Source organism: Hoplias malabaricus, chromosome 11, assembly GCF_029633855.1.
Source record: "Hoplias malabaricus isolate fHopMal1 chromosome 11, fHopMal1.hap1, whole genome shotgun sequence".
Classification (NCBI taxonomy): Eukaryota; Metazoa; Chordata; class Actinopteri; order Characiformes; family Erythrinidae; genus Hoplias; species Hoplias malabaricus.
The window spans coordinates 35,014,579-35,035,600 of NC_089810.1; the positions used below are offsets into that span (position 1 = coordinate 35,014,579).

At 38.7% G+C, this 21,022-nt stretch overlaps 1 protein-coding gene across 5 annotated transcripts in view; it reads left to right on the forward strand.

The window, feature by feature from the left end:
• The first annotated feature begins 1,595 nt into the window (after positions 1–1,595).
• sphkap (SPHK1 interactor, AKAP domain containing) overlaps positions 1,596–21,022 on the forward strand; it is an 82,569-nt gene continuing 63,142 nt past the window's right edge. For 4 of the 5 annotated variants that reach the window (XM_066684421.1, XM_066684427.1, XM_066684423.1 and 1 more), the window contains exons 1-3: positions 1,596–1,644; positions 3,712–3,799; positions 12,154–12,243. In XM_066684421.1, the coding sequence (XP_066540518.1) occupies positions 12,200–12,243 (44 nt within the window). In that variant the 5' untranslated portion in view covers positions 1,596–1,644; positions 3,712–3,799; positions 12,154–12,199. Of the gene's footprint in view, positions 1,645–3,711; positions 3,800–12,153; positions 12,244–21,022 lie in introns of those variants that run through there. The other variant, XM_066684425.1, reaches the window with a different exon arrangement.

Sequence of the window (21,022 nt, forward strand, 5' to 3'; positions counted from 1 at the left end):
TAGCAGGCAAGTCAGGCACATGCACTCTGTGGCCATGAAGACATCTTGTTGAACTAATACAGAACAAGCGGCGTGGCATCTTAACTAAAGTACTAGTAAATACGAAATGTGCAGCTTACTTATTGTACAGCATACAATGAAATGTGTCTTATGCATTTTACCCATGCATGGCCGTGAACACACATACACACTAATGCACTAGGGGCAGTACATATGGAGAGGTGGGTAGCTATCCCCGCTGCCCAGGGTGCGTTTGAAGGTTAGGTGCCATGCTCAAGACCTTAGAAGAGAACAGGAAAAGCTGAAGTATGGCCTGCAATTTTGTTCATCACGTAAAAAAAGTAACTGTTAAATATTCTTAAAATAAAAGTAAAACCGTTTCTTTAAAATACCTAAAATGTTATAATGCTTTCTAACTAGATGTTAAAAAATAAAATAGGTCAAGAAAAAAAAAAGTTTTCTACAACATTACATGCTGGAGTTACACAGCTTTCTCTAAAGGTGGGAAATTTCTACCCAAAACGTTAAAAAAAGTCTGTGACAAAACAATGATTTCATATGCTTATTCAAAAATATTTTGCCTAGCCTCATAGCGCTTCTTAAGCACTAAGCAGTAGGTGTCCTTTGACCCCCAACAAGCGACCAATCACAGCAAACCGCCTGTCTTAGTTATCGTCTGCGTCCCTACTATTTTTTTTACAGAGGTGTCAATTATGGAAGGAAATCGGTCTCATCAGACTTTGAAATATTACCACCTTTGAATTTGTATCACTGATTTTTTTTTATTTTATTTTTTTTGCACTGAAATTATGCATCTGAATTTTTATTTTTTTCCACACATTCTGTCATATCACCCGCTATGTTCACAGGGCCATTACAAAAAAATTCCACAGTAAAATGTCTTCATCTCCAGGATATCAATATTCTGTTATATTGTGTCTTTAGTGAGACTTTCAGATTTTTGAGACACTTTGAAAATAAAGAGATAATATCCGCGGAAGGAAGCTAAACGTGTAGTTTTTCCACGGTATGGAAGATGTGTTCGTATTTCGCCATCTAGCGGCGACAGAACGTAACTAGTGCAGCATTTAAGGTGAAAGAGAAAATCCAAATGAATGGATTGCTCATCCTTGGTGACCCGGATGTGTATCTGAATTTTTTTGTAACTCGTATTTTGGTTTCTGAATTTCGTCTACAGAATTTGAGCAACTTCGAAATATTTTGTTTGAATTTTTTTTATCTGAATTTATTAACCTTGAATAATAACAGTGAAAACGTGTTCTTGAAAATTCACGAATTCTATTCAAGAGCAGTTATATTCAGATGCATAATTGCTAAGCAAAATATTCAGAGGTGGAAATCTAAAGACTTAAATTCAAAAGCAGCAAAATTCAGATGCATAATTTCAGCGCAAAAAAATCAGTGCTACAAATTCAAAGGTGGCAATATTTCAAAGTCTGATGAGAGATATTTCCATAGTCAATTACTTTTGAGAATTCCGTCGCTCATTGGTCGAAAGCATTATGAGACTCTAAGAAAAAAACAACGTATGCTTTAAATTCACGATTATTTTACGTCAAAGCCTTCCGTTGCCTGGCACTGGGAGCTCAGGAACACTGCTCCAGCTCTCCTCGGGGAATAAAGGTGTGTTAACCGCGGCGTGAATACAGAACTTTAACAATGTTATTAAGATATTTTCACCCTTGCAACACCACTCAAGATTTTTAAGGAACATTTAACGCTATAAAGTAACCCGTTTTATGAGAAGGAGCTTCTGCGCGATGGGATTTAGCTCGTACACTCGACAGTCAGTTTGATGAAGCTATGCTAACGTCCATTCAGTGTCAGTCTTTGCTTATCATGGTTAATTAAGATTTATTTAATTTTCTTCAAATATGATGTTAAACACTACTCTCTTAGGGTCTTGGGGTCAGTAACATTATTACATTTATTAAACCAAAATTCTGAAAACTTTTAATAACCTTTTTATATTAAAAATAAAACCAAAAATGAATACAGCTACAACCTAACTAAAATGTAATTTTACAGTTAAAATAATGTGCCAAAAATAAATTAGGAAGATACTAAACATGTTAGACTTACAACTCTTTCACTAAAAAATTGATTTCACACCAGACGATACACTGCATTAGTCAGTGTAGTAATTTTACAGCAGCCATGCAAAATTCTGCACTGAAAAGACTGGCAGTGCCTGAGAGTGCACGTCTGCAGCCAGACCCTTCTTTAATTTCCATATTGTTTATTTGAATAGTACAGTGTTTCATGGTTGCTTTGCCATTTCCCTGCATCCTTGCTACAGTTTTCCTAATTCCGACTAGCCGACCTCTATCGGATCCACTCATACCATCAGAACACACACTGACACAGAACTGCCAGGTCAGAGTAACTACAGAGCTGGGAATGATTCACCAGCCAAATCATAACAGCTCTGTGGTGGTCCTGTGGGGGCATTGATCATTGAAGAGTGCGGTGAATCAGAGTTAAGAAGGTATGTGGAGTAACAGAAAGACTACAGTGTGTAGTTCTCCTGTATGGTCAGTGGAGCTGATAAAATGGACAGTAAATGGTAGATGTCCAATCATCTTTCAGTGTACATCAACATGCAAAAGCTCTTCAAAAACTAGGTTTCTGAAATGGCAGCCACATCAAGATAGTATTTTGTGGAAATTGCCTGCATCGCCTCCATTTTGTTTACTGTCGATCAAGGGTTAGAAATTAGAACTTGGGTGGCGCAGTCCTGTTTGATGACCTACTGCTTTTCACTCCAATTAAATACGGGCCTGTTAGGTTCCCATTGCTCTTGGATAAATAGGGAAAGTCTGTCACAGTCTTCTTTTCCTCCTACCACTGTCTTAATCTTTTGCAGTTTGTTCTTACCACCTCTGCGTCTTCTTTTCTGAGTTGTTTTCTTGCCAGTGTTTTAAATAAATTCCTTTTCAAGCGAGGGCTTATTTGAAGTGCTGGGAGTTAACTGCTGCTTGGATGAGATCCTTAAAGACTTCTGTAGTGTTGAAGATTGTTATCATTCTCATGCAAACCTCACAGTATAGTTTAAACAGTTATTTCTAAAAAAAAAAAAAAAAAAAAAAAAAAAAAAAAGGTAGCCATATTGAAATAATTGGATTATATATATATATAAAACAGTACCTGACCTCACCTTTGTGGCTGCATGCTCTACAGAAATGTCCACTAAAGTCTTCACAGAAGAATAGACAATGTTACCCCTGAGTAATACCCTTCACTTCAGAAAAAAATCTCATCCACCTGCTAATAGAACTTTACTAAGGAGTCATAATCATAATAAACTTTTATTTTCCAGCACCTTTTACACTAAAGCACTGTTCTGAGTGCGTCAGGATGAAAAATAGACCCAAACAGTGCATTTAACAGAAGAGGTGGGTGTTTCAAAAGTTCTCAGGACAAGAATATAATTCAGACTTATGATAAACCACTTTAATGGCCGCTCTCCTGTGGAGACAATATCTCTTACAAAAAAGTCAGATTCTCACCCTCTGACCCTTTAAAAGAGCACATTTATAATAAGTGTGTGTGTGTGTCCTCGTGTCCTGAAACTACAGTAAAGTGGAGTGCTTTGAGAGTGGGGTTTGTAATTACTCACTTCATGATTACTGCTGTGTTATGAACCTTTCAGCAGACATTTAATTATTCTGTATTTTCTCATTAAAACAGGTCTGATTTGTATCAAGCCAGTCCGATAGCAGGAACCACACACTCTTCAAACACTCCCTCGATGTTGTTGAGGAAAATACTACTTAAGGTAAGGTTTAAGGGTTTTTCATTTTGGAATGGTTTTAAATTATTTCCTGTTCTACTAAATCAGTTGAGCAACCAAAACCATTTCATTATCTGAAGACTTCATTTTAACCTGAAATTAGTAAATTGTGCTATGAAAGTCGTGGCTACAACTAATATAGGTGTGCGAATAAAACAATGTCTATGACAAGACCTCTGCATACTTTTTGGAGAGGCAACATTCTCAAGGGTTCTGCAAAGCCAAAAGCACTCTTTGAAGCAATGTTTTGTCTTTTGATCAGTCACAGACTTTGTCATGTCGTGCGTTTGTCATGTAGTCCCTGGAGTTCTTCCAGCTGCCATGTGCACAACAGTGCCCGTGAAGCCTCTGTGCAACATCTGCTGCTGTTCACTTTCTCATCTCCACAATTCCATAATTTGTGTGCACTGGGTTCGAAGCCTACCCAGAAACACTGGGAGCAAGGCAGGGATACACCCTGGAGGGGCTGCCAGACCTTAACAGGGAAACACACACTCACACATTCACTCCTATGGACATTTTGGCGTCACCAATCCACCTACCAACGGGTGTTTTTGGACCATGGAAAAAAAAACACCCGGAGGAAACCCAAGCGGACACTGGGAGAACACACCACACTCCTCAGACTGTTACTTGGAGGAGGGCTCGAACCCACAATCTCAGGACCCTGAAGCCACCGTGCTACCCTCCAAACATTCATTTATTTTATATTATTGTTAAACATTATCTCAAATTTGAACATTTATGTTTAAGCGACTGATGTTAATGTAACGTAAGTGATGTAAACACCTGACGGGCGCAAGTGTCTCATTCTGATCTGAACTCTGACCCCTTGAACACTTGAACCCTCACGCCCCTTTAGCTCACCCTTTGACAACACCAAAGTGCTCACTTCAGTCCAGTGTAATATCTAGTGTATGGTCTTGTCAGAAGGGTAGAGACTGTTACAGCTGTAAAGAGGAACAGAGAGAGAGAGAGTGTGTGTGTGTGTGTGTCCTCTATACAGTTTGCAGGTCGATTGCTGGTAAATAAGTGAAAGCATCTATATTTAAACAGAGTATATATAATTCATGTCTTTCCCCACACCTCAAAAACCAATACACTTCAGAATCAAAGGGTTTTAGCTCAGTCTGCAACTGAAACCAAAAAAATACAAGAGGAGTACCTTTCCACCATGCTAATGTCTGTTCCTCTTACCTTCAGCAACAGCTTCTTCTTTGCTGGAAAAGTTTTACATGAGTTGGAACATTTTTGTGAGGGTTTAATGGCATTCAGCCACTGTACGATTATTGAGATCAGGTTCAGATTTTTGCAAGATTAGCTCTGGGTCACAAATACAAGTCCAACTCATCTCAAAGGTACTGTGGGCTGTTGAATCCATTCACAACAACATTTATGAAGCAAACAAAAGCTGACAATACAACAGCATCATGGGAGAAAACAATACAAATGCAAGAACAGACTAAAAAATGTCAGAGCACAAGGGCATGACCTTAACACACACTGGAAGCGCTCCCAGTCACTAGCAGTATTTTGCAAAATTTAGCACACGGCCACAAGATTCATCCCCTATCGGAAGTGCATTTTATCCAAATTTTATTTTACTATTATAGACAAGACACATGTATAATATCAAATACATTTCATACAGTAAGAGTTTGTAGTTCTGTGTTCTCGAGTTTGTAATGCTGTTCTCGCAATTTTGTTTCTGTTGCTGTGTTTGTGTCTGTTCGTGTGGTTGTATTTGTTCTCACGTATGTATATGCTGTTATTTTCCCTCTGAATTCCGTTGTGTTCTCTGCTTTTGTTTTGTTTGTAAATGTTGCTGTGATGACTGTTTCATGGTATAAAGGCAGTGGGGGAGAATCCTCCAAGTCACTAGCAGTGCTTTGCAAAATTCAGCACCCGGCCGCAAGATTCATCCCCAGTGAACAGTACAGCTTTTGCCCCAAAGAGAGATTAATGCGCATTTTATTTTACTCATATAGATGAAACGTATGTGTATAATATCACATACATTTCAATCAACAGTAAAGTTCTTGAGTTTTTCTTGCATTTGTTGTACTGTGTACTTGTAAGTGATGGGGCACCTCCAGCCAGAATGGGGAGATGGTGTGCACCTCCTAGGGCCAATCAAATGCTAACGCCCAACACCTGGGCAGAGGGGTTTATATGAGCTCAGATGGAGGCACAACTTGTGTCTTTGTCTCAACTGTGGATCATACAATACGGCCAGTAATTTTGGTACAAGGAAAGAAATTTGCACTCCCACTTACTATCTCCTTTTCCAGTCCCAAAAGAATTCTCACTGGGGTTTTATTCCTTTTCTCACAAGCACAAACACACACAAGTTCTGATCCAAGGAAAGGCATTTTCCTTCCTCCTCTTACTTTCTCAATTTACTCAAGAAAATAATTCGCTTCTTTGTTTTACCCTTTTTGTGATAGCCAACCTTTATTTTGATGTCCTTTGTTCGATTTCCCACCTAAACCAAAACCATTGGGTTTTCTAATAATCTTTGTTTTTCCACCCATTTTTTGGGCATTTGCTAATCTTATTGTATTCATAACATATGTACATTTTATTGTTATTATTAATAATAAATATTTAGAGCCATCCTTCCTTCTGCTTAGCAACTGGGTCCTGTCTTTCAAACCCGTGTTGGCTACTTGGCTAGCTTGAGAAATCAAGAACAATGCACCACAGTTCAGTGCTGGGGGGGGGCATTGTATCATGCTCTACCTGACTGTTAGCATTGGGCTTAGTCTCATATACAGCTGCTCCAGCATGTCTCGTACTTGCCTATAGAGATTTAACACTGTCCACAAGGAGAGTGGCTTAAAGTAACTGAATTTGTTCGTAATAGTGGGTGTCTTTGGGCACAGTGTGTATCTGTACTCTGAAATATCTCCAGAAGACAATGTCCTGAATAAAAAGTCAAGAGTTTAGGGTAATTATCCATGTTATCACTCTCTTTAGTATGAATAATAAACTGTCTGCTTTTTCCCTTGTGCTGTAGGTAATTACAGTAGTTAATCACTGTGGTTTGTTCAGGAGTGTCTGACCTCAGATTATTTTGAAGTGTCTCGCTCTCTGAAGGTCGATATACCTGTCAACACAATTTCACACCAAGACATACATGTGCAGACAGAGATGCTTGCATGCATACACACCATCATACATGCACGCACAAACACTCACGAACATTGATACCCACAAGCATGTGCACACACAGACATGCACTATTTTATACACACACACACAAATTTACACACATTCACGCTGTGCTTGCGCTGGAGCTGCACAGTTCTGTTGTATGTAAATGTATGTGTTTATATTGATTTACTAAGTAAAAATATGGGTCCATTCTACATTGTCTCCCCGTTTATGTGAGGCAGCAACTGTGACTGCAACAAATGTCAGTATGTTCATATAATTATTGAGTAAATAATGTAGATACTTCTAGAATACCAAGAACTGGAATGTGCTGAACTCACTTCATCCCAAAAAGATTTGGATGAAATTCCTTCACTTCAGGGAACACAATTCCACAGACTCTTGATATTTAACATGGTGACCATAGGTTCATGTGCAGCTGCACATGAACCATAATTCTTTTTATTCAACGTATTATAAGTTGTTTCTACTGCTCTCTCCCCATCCATATTTCTCTCTTTCCCTTTCTCCATCACACACACTCTCCTTCTTGATTTCTCTCTTTTTCTCACACTCATGAATAAAAGCACTATTCAGCATCACAAACCCATTCACAGAGAGAGACAACTGTGAGAGAAAAGGGAGTTTGCTAAATAAACACTAGGGCAAAATACTGAGCAGCCTCTGGCAGAACTGTGAACACCTACCTGTCACATCTGAGTTTGTTGGATCTCGTTCCAAATCCATGGGCTTTAATAGTGGAGTCCAACGGATTTAAGTGGGTCGAGTTTCCAGTCACTGAGATACAATGAGTCTTGAGTCAGTAAGATCTGATATGGATTTGAGTCACTGAATGTGTCTTAAATGTGAATCCCAAGACATTGGAAAGCAAGTCAGAGTCAAGTTGCGTGTCACAGAATCTGAAGTCAGTCGGAAAATAAGGAAATGTGAACTCTTCGCACTTGGTGGCTTCAGTATCGTGTGGCATGTCTGTGAATAAGGTTGTTGCGGGGTAAAGGCCGGGCTCTAAATATAATACCTGATTCTCCCATTCTTGATATTAGCTTACTTTACTTCCACGTGATTGTGTGCATGCACGCATGCATTTAGTGTTCCCTGCTGTGACTCTAATGAGGCGTGTGTGTCATTTTTGAGGGTTTAAATCAATACGCACACTCCACTTTTGCCCTTTGTGTCTCGTATTTTTTGTTGACGATCCAGAGGTTTTGTGGATTGGGGGTTTTCGGATCTCTCTGGTGAGTTTTATAATTGCACAGAGCCTGTGGAAAATTGATGTTAAAATTGGTGGAGTTTTTGCAGCAGTGGCGGTGATATCGCTGTTTTCAACGGGGAAACCTGGGGTCACTTTCTGATCGGCTTCTCGTGCAATGAGTACCAGGAAAGTGAGAGACTGCACAGGCGCCCGAATGACGCTAATCTTCAGCGTACCGTCCAAACAACCGTACTGTCTGTAGGTAATTAAAATAAATTAAAGTTCCTCAAATTCTACCCAAAATGGAGATTTTTTGCTTTGATGCACAGGCGTAAGCATAGATTACTGTTGGTGATTGGAGGGGAGGGGGTATCTGTCGGTTTTGTTGTATGTGCCATTCTTTTCTACATTGTTGCCCTTTTAAGTGTGCAAATAAAGGATGCTTGTTTCCAGTATGGCTGTGTCCTAAGTTCTCTCTCTCTCTCTCTCTCTCTCTCAGGTCAGTAAGAGGTCAGGAGTAACTCTTGTAGCTGCATGTTTATGTGGTGATTAAAGGACTTCTCAGTGAGCGTTAACGAATCTTAAAAATGCCTAACGAAGTGTAACGAGGCCTGGCATCATTAAATGAACTCTGGCTGGGTGGGGCAGTCGTTAATGAGTGCAATATTGGACTTTAATCTGTTAATCGGACAGCAAACCCTGACCAGGTCCACAACCTAAGAACTATTGAATTTTAACATGTTTTTAGTGTGTTTTTTTTTTTTTGAAGTAGCAGAACAAACAAAACATTTGGGCTTTTAAAGGCAGCAGTAAATGACTCCATTCCTCTGGGAACCTTTTACACTAGATGTTATAAAACTGCGGTTTTGATGGCTGGGGGCTTTATTAACCCTCTGCTGGACAATTGACATTAAGTAAGATGGCTTTAGGCTCACCGCAGACTCCAGCTACACTTACTAAAATTAATTGAATCACTAAAATAGTTATTTCTGCAGCTAGTCATAGGTTTAATTACATAGTTTTATATGAATATAACCTGGGGTTATTCCTGTATTTCTGTGGCTGTGACTGAGTGAGTGATAATGGGATTCTGTGGATGTTCCTAATGTTCTACATGCCGTGATTTAAAATGGATTGAGAGAGAGAGAGAATGTGTGTGTTAATAGAGTGTATCTAATTTCAGCTCTCTTTCAGTTTCCTCCTTAAACCTGTTATAGATCTGCAGTGTAGAGCTACGTTCACTTTACATAGAGAGAGAGAGAGAGAGCGATGTGAAAGGGGGAGTGAAGCAGGGAGAGTAAGAGGGTTATTAATGAGAAAGCTTTAGTTCATTAACCTTACGTTCACTTACAGAGAGAGACACAGACAGACAAAGACACACACCCACACACAGATCTGCTTGTAGTATTGTCAATATGTATTATCTACACACATACAGGCTGCATGGTGGTGCAACAGGTAGTGGGGTAGAGTTCCAGGGTCCTGGGGTTGTGTGTTCGAGCCTGAGCTCAGGTCAGTCTGTGAGGAGTTTGGTGTGTTCTGTGTGTGTGTGGGTTTCCTCCATGTGCCCCGGTTTAGTCCCACATTCCGCAAACACATGACAGTAGGAGATTTGGCTATTCAAAAGTGTCCATGGGTATGAGTGTGTTCCTGACCTTGCCTCAGTGATTCCATGTAGACTCAGGACCCACTGTGAATTATATATATTCATTTTTAAAGATTAATCACATGCTTTGACGTTGAGCCCCTCACAGGGGCAGGGGAGCATCTCTACTTCACATTCACAGGTGCGATCTGCCGGATGCATGCTTTAGTAAATGTGTTATTGACCCTCCCTGCAGATGTGTGGTCGCTGAAAACATTTGCTCATCCATGAGTGGAGGAATCAGCCATTGCATTACAAAGTTCAATAGCTGTGTGCTTTTGGTTAGGGCTGGGGGTCTTCTTACAGGTGTATATTTCTGATGCCTGGTTTCTGTGTGTGCAGGTTTTGGGACAAATGTGGTGTTATAAATAATATCAAATATTATAATGTACAGTACTGTGCAAACGTCTTGTAAAAAGTACTGTTTACATTTTTGCCAGAGACATCACACACACATTCTCTGAATGACCTCTACTGACCACGCTCAGTCCTTAGCCAATCAAGGCTGAGTCCACTATGACCTTGTTATTGCTCCTGTTGTGCTAACGTGTTGAACACACACACACTACCTGCTGTCTGGCATATGAGTCACTCCATTGCAATGGATTGTGGGAAAAATGCCAGCTGTAGCTTCAGAACACGATCAGACAACATGCTAACACCTTCAGTGACCTCCACACACACACGTACGTTCACATCATCCATTTGTTTATATAAAGCTTTACAATATTACACAAATACAGCAGTAATTCAGTACATTTAAATAGTTTGGAGGTTGTCATAATAATAAATAACTTTAGAATGTTTTGGGCAAATGTAATAAAATGACTATTACGACTACCACTTGAATTTATAACATTGTTAGAATTCATCTGTCATGATTTCTTTATTTTTTTCCTCTGAGCTGTTAATCAACAGATCAACACCTGCCACACATTGAGACAGAAGCATTAGTTTACCACACACACACACTGAGTGTGGCCCAGATTCATAAGTGATGACTTTATTCCAGTGGACACAACAGATCTGTCAACTCCAGTCAAAACATCTCTCTTTCTCTCCCCACTCACTTTTTTTCTCTCGCCGTCTCTTATTTCCCTTTCTCTGTATCTTCCTTGCTTTATGCTTTCTTGCCTTTTTGTCTTTTTCTTTCTATGAAGCTATTTTTAGAGCAGAACAACTGAGTACCTGTGACAGTGGAATTTGTAGTTGTAGAAAATAGTAACTTGTGTACGAGTAGATTTGAAGTCACTCCAGGGGTTCCAAAACAAAATTTTGCTACAGTTGCGTGTGTGTGTGTAGGACTAAGAATCCATCATTCATTGTCTGTAAGTGCTTATCCAGCTCAGGGTTGTAGAGGGTCCAGAGCCTACCTGGAATCACTGGGTGCAAGGCAGGTGTGTTTTTGGACCGTGGTAGGAAATCAAAAGACACAGAGACATGGGGAGAACACACCAAGCTCTTCACAGACAATAAACCAGAGCAGGGCTTGAAACCACAACCCCAGGACCCTAGAGCTGTGTTACAGAAACACTACCTCTGTTGCTCCAATGTGCCGCCCCTCCAAAAGCCTTTGTTGTGTTTTGATTTTTTTTTTTTTTTTCAGCCTGTGTTATTTTTGGCTGTTCAGATTTTTGAAATCGGGGAAAATGGAATCTGGATGACTGTCTGGTCCTCTTTTGTTGGAGGTGATCAGTCACAAAACCAGGGGACAGCAGCCTGTAGCATTCGACAGACACATTAAACGAGCTCCTCTTATTGGTCGAAGGGGTTCATTGATCTCTGAACAGTGCTGAAGTGGCTCTAGAGAAACACAAATCATTTTAGAGTTGTTCTTTGACTTCAGATTTACTGATACACACTGACTATTTAACAACTACACATTCCACTCTCACAGGTGCTCAGTTGTTTTACTTCAGATGTACCTCTGTACACTTTTCTCTGTCTCTTTTTCTCTGCTGTTTTTGCTTTTTCTATTTTGCTCTCTATAGTTTCATTCACTTTGTTCTTCTTTTTTCCTTTATACTCATTTTACATTTTTACTCTAAACAATATTATATAATGTATTCATTATTTAATGATTATTGGTAGTATAATGTGTATATTTGAATGAAGCAGGGTTTTGCTTGATTTCTGTTGTAAACAGTGTAGTTATTTGTCTATTCTCTTTCTGTTGTAGCACTGTGTATTTTAATGTGTGTGTATATAGATGTATATTTAAATATATTGCATGAAAAAATGGATTGAAGTTACATGTCTGCTGTGTTACATCCTTATCATTATATATATTATATTTCTGATTGTGAGTGTCTACTACTCTGTTAGTTCCTAGGCAGAAGAATTTGGACGCTGTAGGAAAAAGGAGGGTGAGATGTTGAGCAATCTGTTCACTCAGCTCAGAATCTTCACTGAGAGGTAAGAAATGGGGGGGGGGGGGCATCAATAAACTCTTAAAGCCATAGTTCAGATGTGAATGTAATTATGCTAGTTACACATCTGGCTAACTTCATCAAAAATGTTATTAGGGCATTTGCTTTGTATTTTTTACTGTTGTAGTGTAGATGGCTACAATAATAATTATTATTGGCCTTCTGGCTCCTTTACAAATGACTGAAAAACACTTCAGATACTGAAAGTGACTCAGCCAACAAAAATGAGGCGTCACAAATGAAACGACAAAAATAAGAAGCTTTAAAGAGTTAATTATAAATGGATTCCTGCTCAAACACAGATCAGCGCATTTGTATTTGATTTTTATTGTGGAAAATCCCCCCCTCCCTTTCAGGTTATGGCCTTGTTTATGCATCACCAATATTTCAGAGCATTTAGATCTTTAGTTTTATTAGGCTGGGGTTTAACAGGCCTTGTGGACTTGCCAGATCTATAAAAAAAATCTGCATAAACACAAGATTGTACTCTACCATTTCCAGCCTGTGGGGGTTTAACACTTCTTTCCTGAGCCAGATAACAGTGATTCACTGCTTTTACACATCTTTCATCCTCAATCCCTTGCTCCTAAACCCCAACGCCCCCACCAAGAGGCTGTTTACGAGTGTTTTAATGGATGTTAAAGGCTAATCCAGCCTTTTATCTCTCTGTCAGTCTTCTAAAGTCTAATATTTTTATTATCTAATGTCAGCAACTGGCAAAAAAACAAAGTAAAAGGGCTTACTCCTTTCATTGGCACATTTCTACTGTTAAAGTGGCCAGTGAGGGGGGAATAAAAGGGGGATGTTTCTTATTAAGTGGCTGACCAATGAGTGGAAATTTATTTGTTGTTCTGTTAACACTACTGCTATTACAGTCAAGTACAGCATGTTTTTACAAAGATATAAAACTGATGTGTGTGTGTGTGTGTTTGGGTTCTTTCTTCTTTTCTTCCTCCTGTAGACTTAAGGGCTTTGAACAATACAGTGTTACTGCAGGGTCTTAAACCTGATTGTGTGCAGAGCGACATTGTGGGATCTACTTTCCTTGGTCCCTACAAAATAAATAAATAAAATTTAAGGCATTAATTAATGTTGTTGCTTAAGGGCCGAAACATACTTCACGCAAGGATGCAAGCGTGCACTGCATTCTGAGCCCTTGCGGGGGCGCTCCAGCGAGAGTCTAGTTGATAAGTCGGCTGTCATGGCGGATCACTTTGGAGAATTACTTGCAGAATAGATTCGCTCATACAAACACATATGCGACTGATAGAACAGCGATAGAAAACACCTGGCAAGAAATCATAACTATACTCAGTTCTACTGTACTATACTCTACTGTAGACATGTTGAACCCTGACCTGTTTACTGGCACTATAATTGTCGTCTATCACCCTCCTTAGTACTACATGTTTAACCGCCACAGTAACGTAAGAGTGCATGTTGAGTTTGTACTGAAGGACCATGTGTTTGCAGAACGCTGGCCAGGTGTTGGAGCCGGCATTTGTGTCCTTGCATGAAGTGTGTTTCGGCCCTAAGGGTTAGTGTAGTACTTGTGTAGAAGGTAAGTCGCCAAAATGCATGACAATTTGTGCCCGTGTATATCTATATCTGTGTGTGTATGTATGTGTATATATAATGTTTTATTTCCATAATGCACCAGTAATTTTTAGAGCATGACAGGTCTAGACTAGTTTAGTTGCCAGACTCTTTTAGTATGAAGCCTTGCTGTTAAAATCTCTGCAGGATGTTATTTGGCCTTGTCTTATTGAATTAAGCAGGGATTTCCCTGAGATGGAGAAGGTCTTGATGGCAGCATGTTGATCCAACACCTGTATATATCATTCAGCATTGACGGTACCTTCACAGATGTGCAAGTCACCAATTCCATGTCAGCTAATGCACCATCATGAATGCTGGCTTTGAACTATGCGCTTGAATCACACCAAATGGTCCCTCTCCTCTTAAACCCACAAGACTAAATTCAGAGACAAACTGTGTTGGAACACAGTGGTTTTGGGAAGTGTTTCTAAGCACATGCAGCCATTTCCACTACTGAAACTTGTCTTAATTTTAATTCTGTGACCTTTAGGCCTTCAGACAGCACAGTCAGGCAATGTTGGTTTTGGGCCTCGTTGCTTTTTTTACATATAGAGATTTCACTGCATTATCTTAGTCTTTTAATGATATAAAGTGCTGCAGAGGAAGAAATCCAGAGGTTCTTTACTATTTTAAGTTGAGAAATGTTATTTTTGAATTGTTTCCGTCTTTCACGGAATGGTGAACACCTCCCCATCTTAAATTCTGAAAGTCTAAGCCTCTCTAAAATGCTCTTTTTAAACCCAGTTATGTCTCTGTGCTGTTGCCAATTAAACACATTTCTTTTTGGAGCATTACAAAATTTTATCAATACTTGGTTGGGCAGTCTGTTTTACAGTTGTTTTTTTAAGCCAGGAAGGAGAGTTAGAAGACGAGATGTCGGGAGAAGGTCTTTATCTAAGGAAAGACAGTATTTACCTGAGCTTTTATAGGAAGGTTTTCTCCTTAGATAAGACTGATTTCATTAAACAGATGTTTAGTCTTCCTTACCCTCATATCTACTGACCTTTTTTGACCTATCTATATATTGAACTATTTAATTCTTTTAACCTGTAATCTTTCTATGCCTGGACTCTCGTCACCTTAGGATACACTGAATGATGAATAGTCAGTTCAATAAAATGTAGTAATAATATGAATCAACATCCAACAGGCCTTCATATATATATATATATATATATATATATATATATATATATATATATATATATATATATATATATATATAGGAGGTCCTTGGGTTACGTCAGTCCCGAGTTACGATGTTTCGTGGTTACGACACATCTCCCATTTATGGTATAAAGCCTTGTTTCGACTTAAGTGGTTTTGCGTCATAACGCAAACTTTGTGTTTGGTGTGCGCGGCGGAAGAATACACGGTTATGTGGCTCGGGACCGAGGTGTTTTTTGATAATCACTGTTTTAGGATAGGTGATAGATACTGTACATAAATAACATACTGTAAGCACTTATCCTATGTTCTGACTTACGACGTTGATCCGTTCCTACGTTGCGTCATAAGCAGATTTTGTGTGTGTGTGTATGTACATACAAATAATTGCATTTTTTTTTTTTTTTTACGGTAAGCATGGTATCCGTTTTTTTAAAAAAAAAATTTTTATTATTTATTTATTTTTTTTTCTCCTTTGAAAGAAGGATGTAGCCCAGTACTATGTTTTATTCCTGTCTGGGAAACCCCTAGATCTAGTGAAACACTGGTGAGTTGATGGCACTTAGCCATATAAACATTGGTAAGATCAGGACCTGATGTTGGCTGGTTATTTCTGGGTCACAACCACCACTGCAACTCCGTTCTGGTGATTCAGCCCAGTCTAACACTCGGAGCAGTCACACACAGACACCCAACAGTTCTCATCATGGAATATATGAGTGTCATTTGTGTCCTTTAAAGGGATCTTTTAGCTCCTTCAGACTTCACTCTTTACTGTTTAGCTACCAGAAAATATATGAATATAGGTGTATTTACAGACAGCCTACATTTCTAGTTCAGGAATATGGGAGTGTCAAAGTTGTCAAACCAGCTGCATTTGCCCATTTCATACTAAAATCCCAGGGGATTAACATGATACTTTAGCTAATTGAGAGTCATTACCCTGGGGGGGAAGTGCATGTATTGAAGGGGCTTAACAGACACCCTGCGGGTCTCATGCTTGAGGATAGGAATAATGTTGTGTTAATGGAGGAATGGACTATGAGAGACTCTCAGTTCTGCCAATTCTAACTGTTTTAATATGAGGAGAAATGATTTCCAAAGTTTTAAAGAGCTTAGAAAGCAAAAAATATGAATAAATAAATAAAACAGCCAGAATGTCTATAGTGCATAAATTAAACACAAAATATGAGTGAATGTGAATTTGTAAATGAATTCATGATAATTATATCAGGTGAATCGGCACTGATTAGGGTCAGAAACATAATGAGGCAATTTTACTGTGTGCATGTGTAGTTTTCATGTTCAAGATGGTGGTGCGGCATAAACAGCTTTTACTGCGCTCTCTCTCCCTCTGTCTCGCTCTGTCTATGTCTGTCTATATGGCAGGTAATTACACAGCAATCTGTAATCAACCGAGATAAACAGGAGGGTTTATCTACTCGTCCCTCTTTTTATTCCTCACTTTCTTTACCTCTCTTCTGTATTCTTCTCCTTCCCTACCTCTTCGTTTCTCCTCTTTCCCTTTCTCTTCTCCTTTTTCTTTTTCCTGTGGTTAATGCTATTTTATATGAGGGCTTTATTGATTGGTTGGACTGTGTCTAGACCAGAATTGATCAGGTTCTTTTATGTGTCCATGTTGTGGTTTATTTTTTTGCTGTGTGTCTCCATGGAATGAATTCAGACTCACACTCTGGAGTTTTTCGCTTGGGACAAAACCCTTGTATCTCTAGTTTTGGTAGGTTTATTCTTTTATGCCTAATTTTAAAGTTACTTTGAACTGTAATTTGTGGACCAGTAGAAAATATCTGAGAAAACCAACGATGCTGTGCGAGTTCTTTGTTTAAAGAATAAGAAATTTTTCCATCTTCTGTAAAATGTAGGTGTAAATTGTCAGTATAATAGCCCAGTAAATCACTGTTATTTCTCTGTGTAAATTTTATCACTTCTGTTTTCAGACTTTTTCAGGATAAATGATAAAAATAAATTTTTGAAGTATATCAGTATGTGTAAAAACAACAAATGGTTTTAATGATTTTCCAGTTTTTTCTATTTTCTAAGATTTGTTGTGTACAACAAACTTCTTTTGGAAGAAAGGGGAAAGCAGAGGGACTGTATTTTGTTTAATGTGACTGTGATGCCTGTTTGTGATTGGTCAGAGTGTCTTTTCTAGGGGAATTAAAGGCTAAGCACCAGCTATATGAAAGTGTCAAACAAATAAATACAGTGGAATTTGAGTTTTGGACTAAATTTGTCAACTTTAAACAGGCACTTTGGAAAGGACCATGTGATCGCTCATTATCTGTAGCTCATTTCACTGGCGCTTTTCCAACAATATGGGCATGTAAGGACACCAACGAAAGGTGTTCAAGAGCCTCTGTAACATGGAGGTAAACAGGGTGAGTACACTTACTTCGCCTGTTTTAGCTGGTGTTAGTTAACGTTAGGGTGACCAGATCTGAGATGGTGAAAAAGGGGGGAAGCACTACTCGAAAGTCTATGTAAGCTCTTGTGTTTGTGAAATTCCGCCCGGACATTTTTTTTTAAGTCTAAAAAAAAGAGGACATGTCTGGGTAAAAGAGGACGTCTGGTCACCCTAGTTATCGTTAGCTTGACTTGCTAAACTCGGTGGCTCAGATTATACTCGGCTACGTAGCTGCATTACGGAGGTTTATAGTGTCGGATGAGTTCGACTTCGATCACATTTACAAGAATAATGCTATCTCTAAATTTGAGTTTAGCTTATTGCTAGGCTATTGTCATTAATAATGTTGGTTACTTAGCTAGCTAGATATTGTCGTGGCGGTGTTTTACCGCGGCATTGTTCAGCTGTTGTCCACCAGTGACGTCACGGTTGCGTTCAAGAATTTCCGTAGCAAGTTCGGGTTTTTCCTTCAATTTAATAAAATTGTCAGTTTTTAAGCAAATTAAGCTGCTATTTTAATTCATACTTATGTCAGTAACTAAAATAATGTGAAATAATCATGGAGGTCCATTAAGTGGTGCTTAGCCTTTAATATGCAAATTATTTGCTTGAAAATGTTTGGCTTGAGTAGACACTGTGGTTGCTGTTACTTTGATAGTTTTACTGTCCATTTAATGTTCCCATTTCATTTCTAAGCCTTCAGAGTAGGGGTTGGTGATTATGGCCCAAAAATATCATCATAATATCAGGGTGTTTTTGTTGCTGCCAAAAAGACTGAAATATATTTTTTAATTTCAACAACTATTGCAGCAAAATAAATGTTCAGCTGTAAACATTCAGCTGTTTTTTACAATTACAGTAACTTACAAATTTCTGATTTTGTTTAAAATAAGATAAATAGCTAAAACGTCTTAAAACATCACAGCAAATAATAAAACAGCCACTGCTGAGTGCTTCTCACAGCATTTTTGACTTTCCTTGTGCTTAACTGGGTATTCCTGCTTGAGATGATGAAACAAATAAGTTGTTTCCCCCTTTTGTTGTTACAGGCTTGTGGCATATTATTATAGTTTGTTATAAATCTGATATTTTGCAACCAAACCACATCCACTCCTCTTAATTTTGGAACAAAATCTTCCTCAGAGACACTTTCTGCCTAAATTTTAGCTGAGCTTAAATCACTCACTTAAGGAATGTGCCATTTTATACGTAACGTTGTGACGTAATTATATAAAGAATTCTGGATCTTATTATCACAGTGTGGATTTTTAAAATCATTTAAATTATATTCATATTATTGCGAACAACACAATATGGCCCAACCCTACTTCAGGGGCCAGTAACTTGTTGAGCTGCTTTGCTTTCTTAGTTCAAATAAACAAACATTCATTGCTGTCCTCTAAGGGGCTGATAACACAAATGAGAACTTGTGCTGTGTTTGTGAGACGTATTATTAATAAGCATTTTTCTTTTGTCCTGTAGTTGTCTGAAGCCCATTTATAAAATGAACATCATTGCCATTCTGTAAGCTAAAAACTATGGGAAATAATCGCAGGAATCTAAACCACTTGCAATTACAGACAGATGGTGTTTCTGAAATAATCATGACACCTAGTAAAGTTACTGTTTTGGTCACTTTTTAAGAGAGAGATGCTATGCTTGTAGTTTGTATTGAGGCTCGGTTTTCTAATGCTGTGGATGAGGTAGTTTCACTCTTCTCAAACACAAAACATAACAGCAGTTTTTAAAGGTATGAGTGATGTTAGGAAGCAGAATCTGAATACGTTTGACTGTTAAATGTAATATAAAACATTATGGGTGGGATTCACATTCTGAATTATTGGGGATTATTTGGACTTGGGTTGAAATTTAATTGTCTTTTAATAATGGCAAAATATTGCCTTTTCATTTATATGCAGTTTTATACTGCTCTCACTGGAGTCTATTTTCTATTTAGCTTTCTTTCTCTCTACCTTCATCCCATTTCTCCCCTTTCTTGGTGTTTTTTTTTCTCTCTTTTAAACCCTGTGGAACACAATTTGAATTTTAATACCTAACAGCATGCTCTCCTCATGCCTTGCTTTTCCAAGAGTTGAGAGAGGGAGTGTGCAAAGGGATTTTTTTTTTATGTTCTTTTGCACATGAACAGATACCACAACACAACAGCTTCTCTCTCTTTATTCTGTGTGTGTGTGTGTGTGTGTGTGTGTGTGTAATTTCATGGCATGTGAGCAGTGGCTGAGGCTTAGACTCCTGCTTCATGTCCACAACTGATTTTAATAAACGATAAAGAGAGAGAGAAAGAGCAAGAGAGAGAGGTAGGTAAAGAAAGAGGATGACAAATGGAGGGAAAAGCACAGAAGAATGAAGGACTACAAGGAGAGGCTTCAGAGAGGTAAAGGGTTTGGTCCCCTCTGATGAAACCACTGTCTGTAATCAGGAGTTCAGGAGGGAATAGTTGCTCCTCCTCCCTCATCACTGAGTGGTCCTTACAGAGTTTAATAGAATTAGCCATTAGTAATCTCCTCTACTCCTCTAAGCGTGTTGAGAAGTAGATAAGTGTATTAAATAAAAAACAAAACAAAACTGAATAACATTTAAACTTGGTGTAGGAGAAGGAGGGGAAACACAAGCTATGTGCTATTTTTAGTAACTCTCTCTCACTCACTCTCTCTATTCCCACATTCATAATCTTCATTCGTCAGCTCATAAATTTTTAACACCGGGAATCTCCACTCTACGTAACATCCCATTCACTAGAGAGAGACAAAGAGAGCATGTACTTTAGTGTGGGAATGATCTGTATGAAAGTGTAGAGGCATGTGTGTGTATGTACATGTTATTTGTGTCTGCATGTTCTTGTGTGTGTGAGTGGTGTAGTTTATAACCAATGGAGCTTGTGTGGGTGTGCCATTGATTAGTAATCACTAAAATCCTTTGACAGATATTGATCTTCAGATCTGGATCAATGGAGCTCCATCCTTCAGTGTCCTTCAGTGGGTCCACCAGCTTTATTCATTTCTGTAACCACTTCATCCTGTTCATGGTCACACCTGTGGATACCTTCACACACTCGCCCGGTCGCTCCCACAGTCACACCTGCCGGTCCCCTCACGCACTCGCCCGGTCGCTCTAGTGCTCGCACCTCGCGTACAGACAGTCCACATTACCACACGTTTTTGGACTGTGGGGTGAACCACAGCACCTGGAGGAAACCACACACACATAGTGAGAACACACCAAACCCCTTACAGAGGGTGACTTCAGTTGAGGAGGCTGGGAGCTGTTGCAGTAACACTGTTTTGTGACACCAGCCTTATTAATGGTTATTATTATTTATTACTAATTAGTAGTAATTAGGTGGAGTTCTTGTGTAAATAGTACAGCAATAGTCATTTTTTTTGCTTCTATAAATGTTTTATACAACTCAGTATAGTCCACCTTCTGCTTGTTTTTGAGAGAGAGAGGAAAAAACACTGTTTGTTTCCCATTTGGAGGACTTGCATTATGAAGCCTAATATTTGTTCAGTAAGAGACTAAATAGCAGTTTGATTATTTATTTCATAAAAGTTAC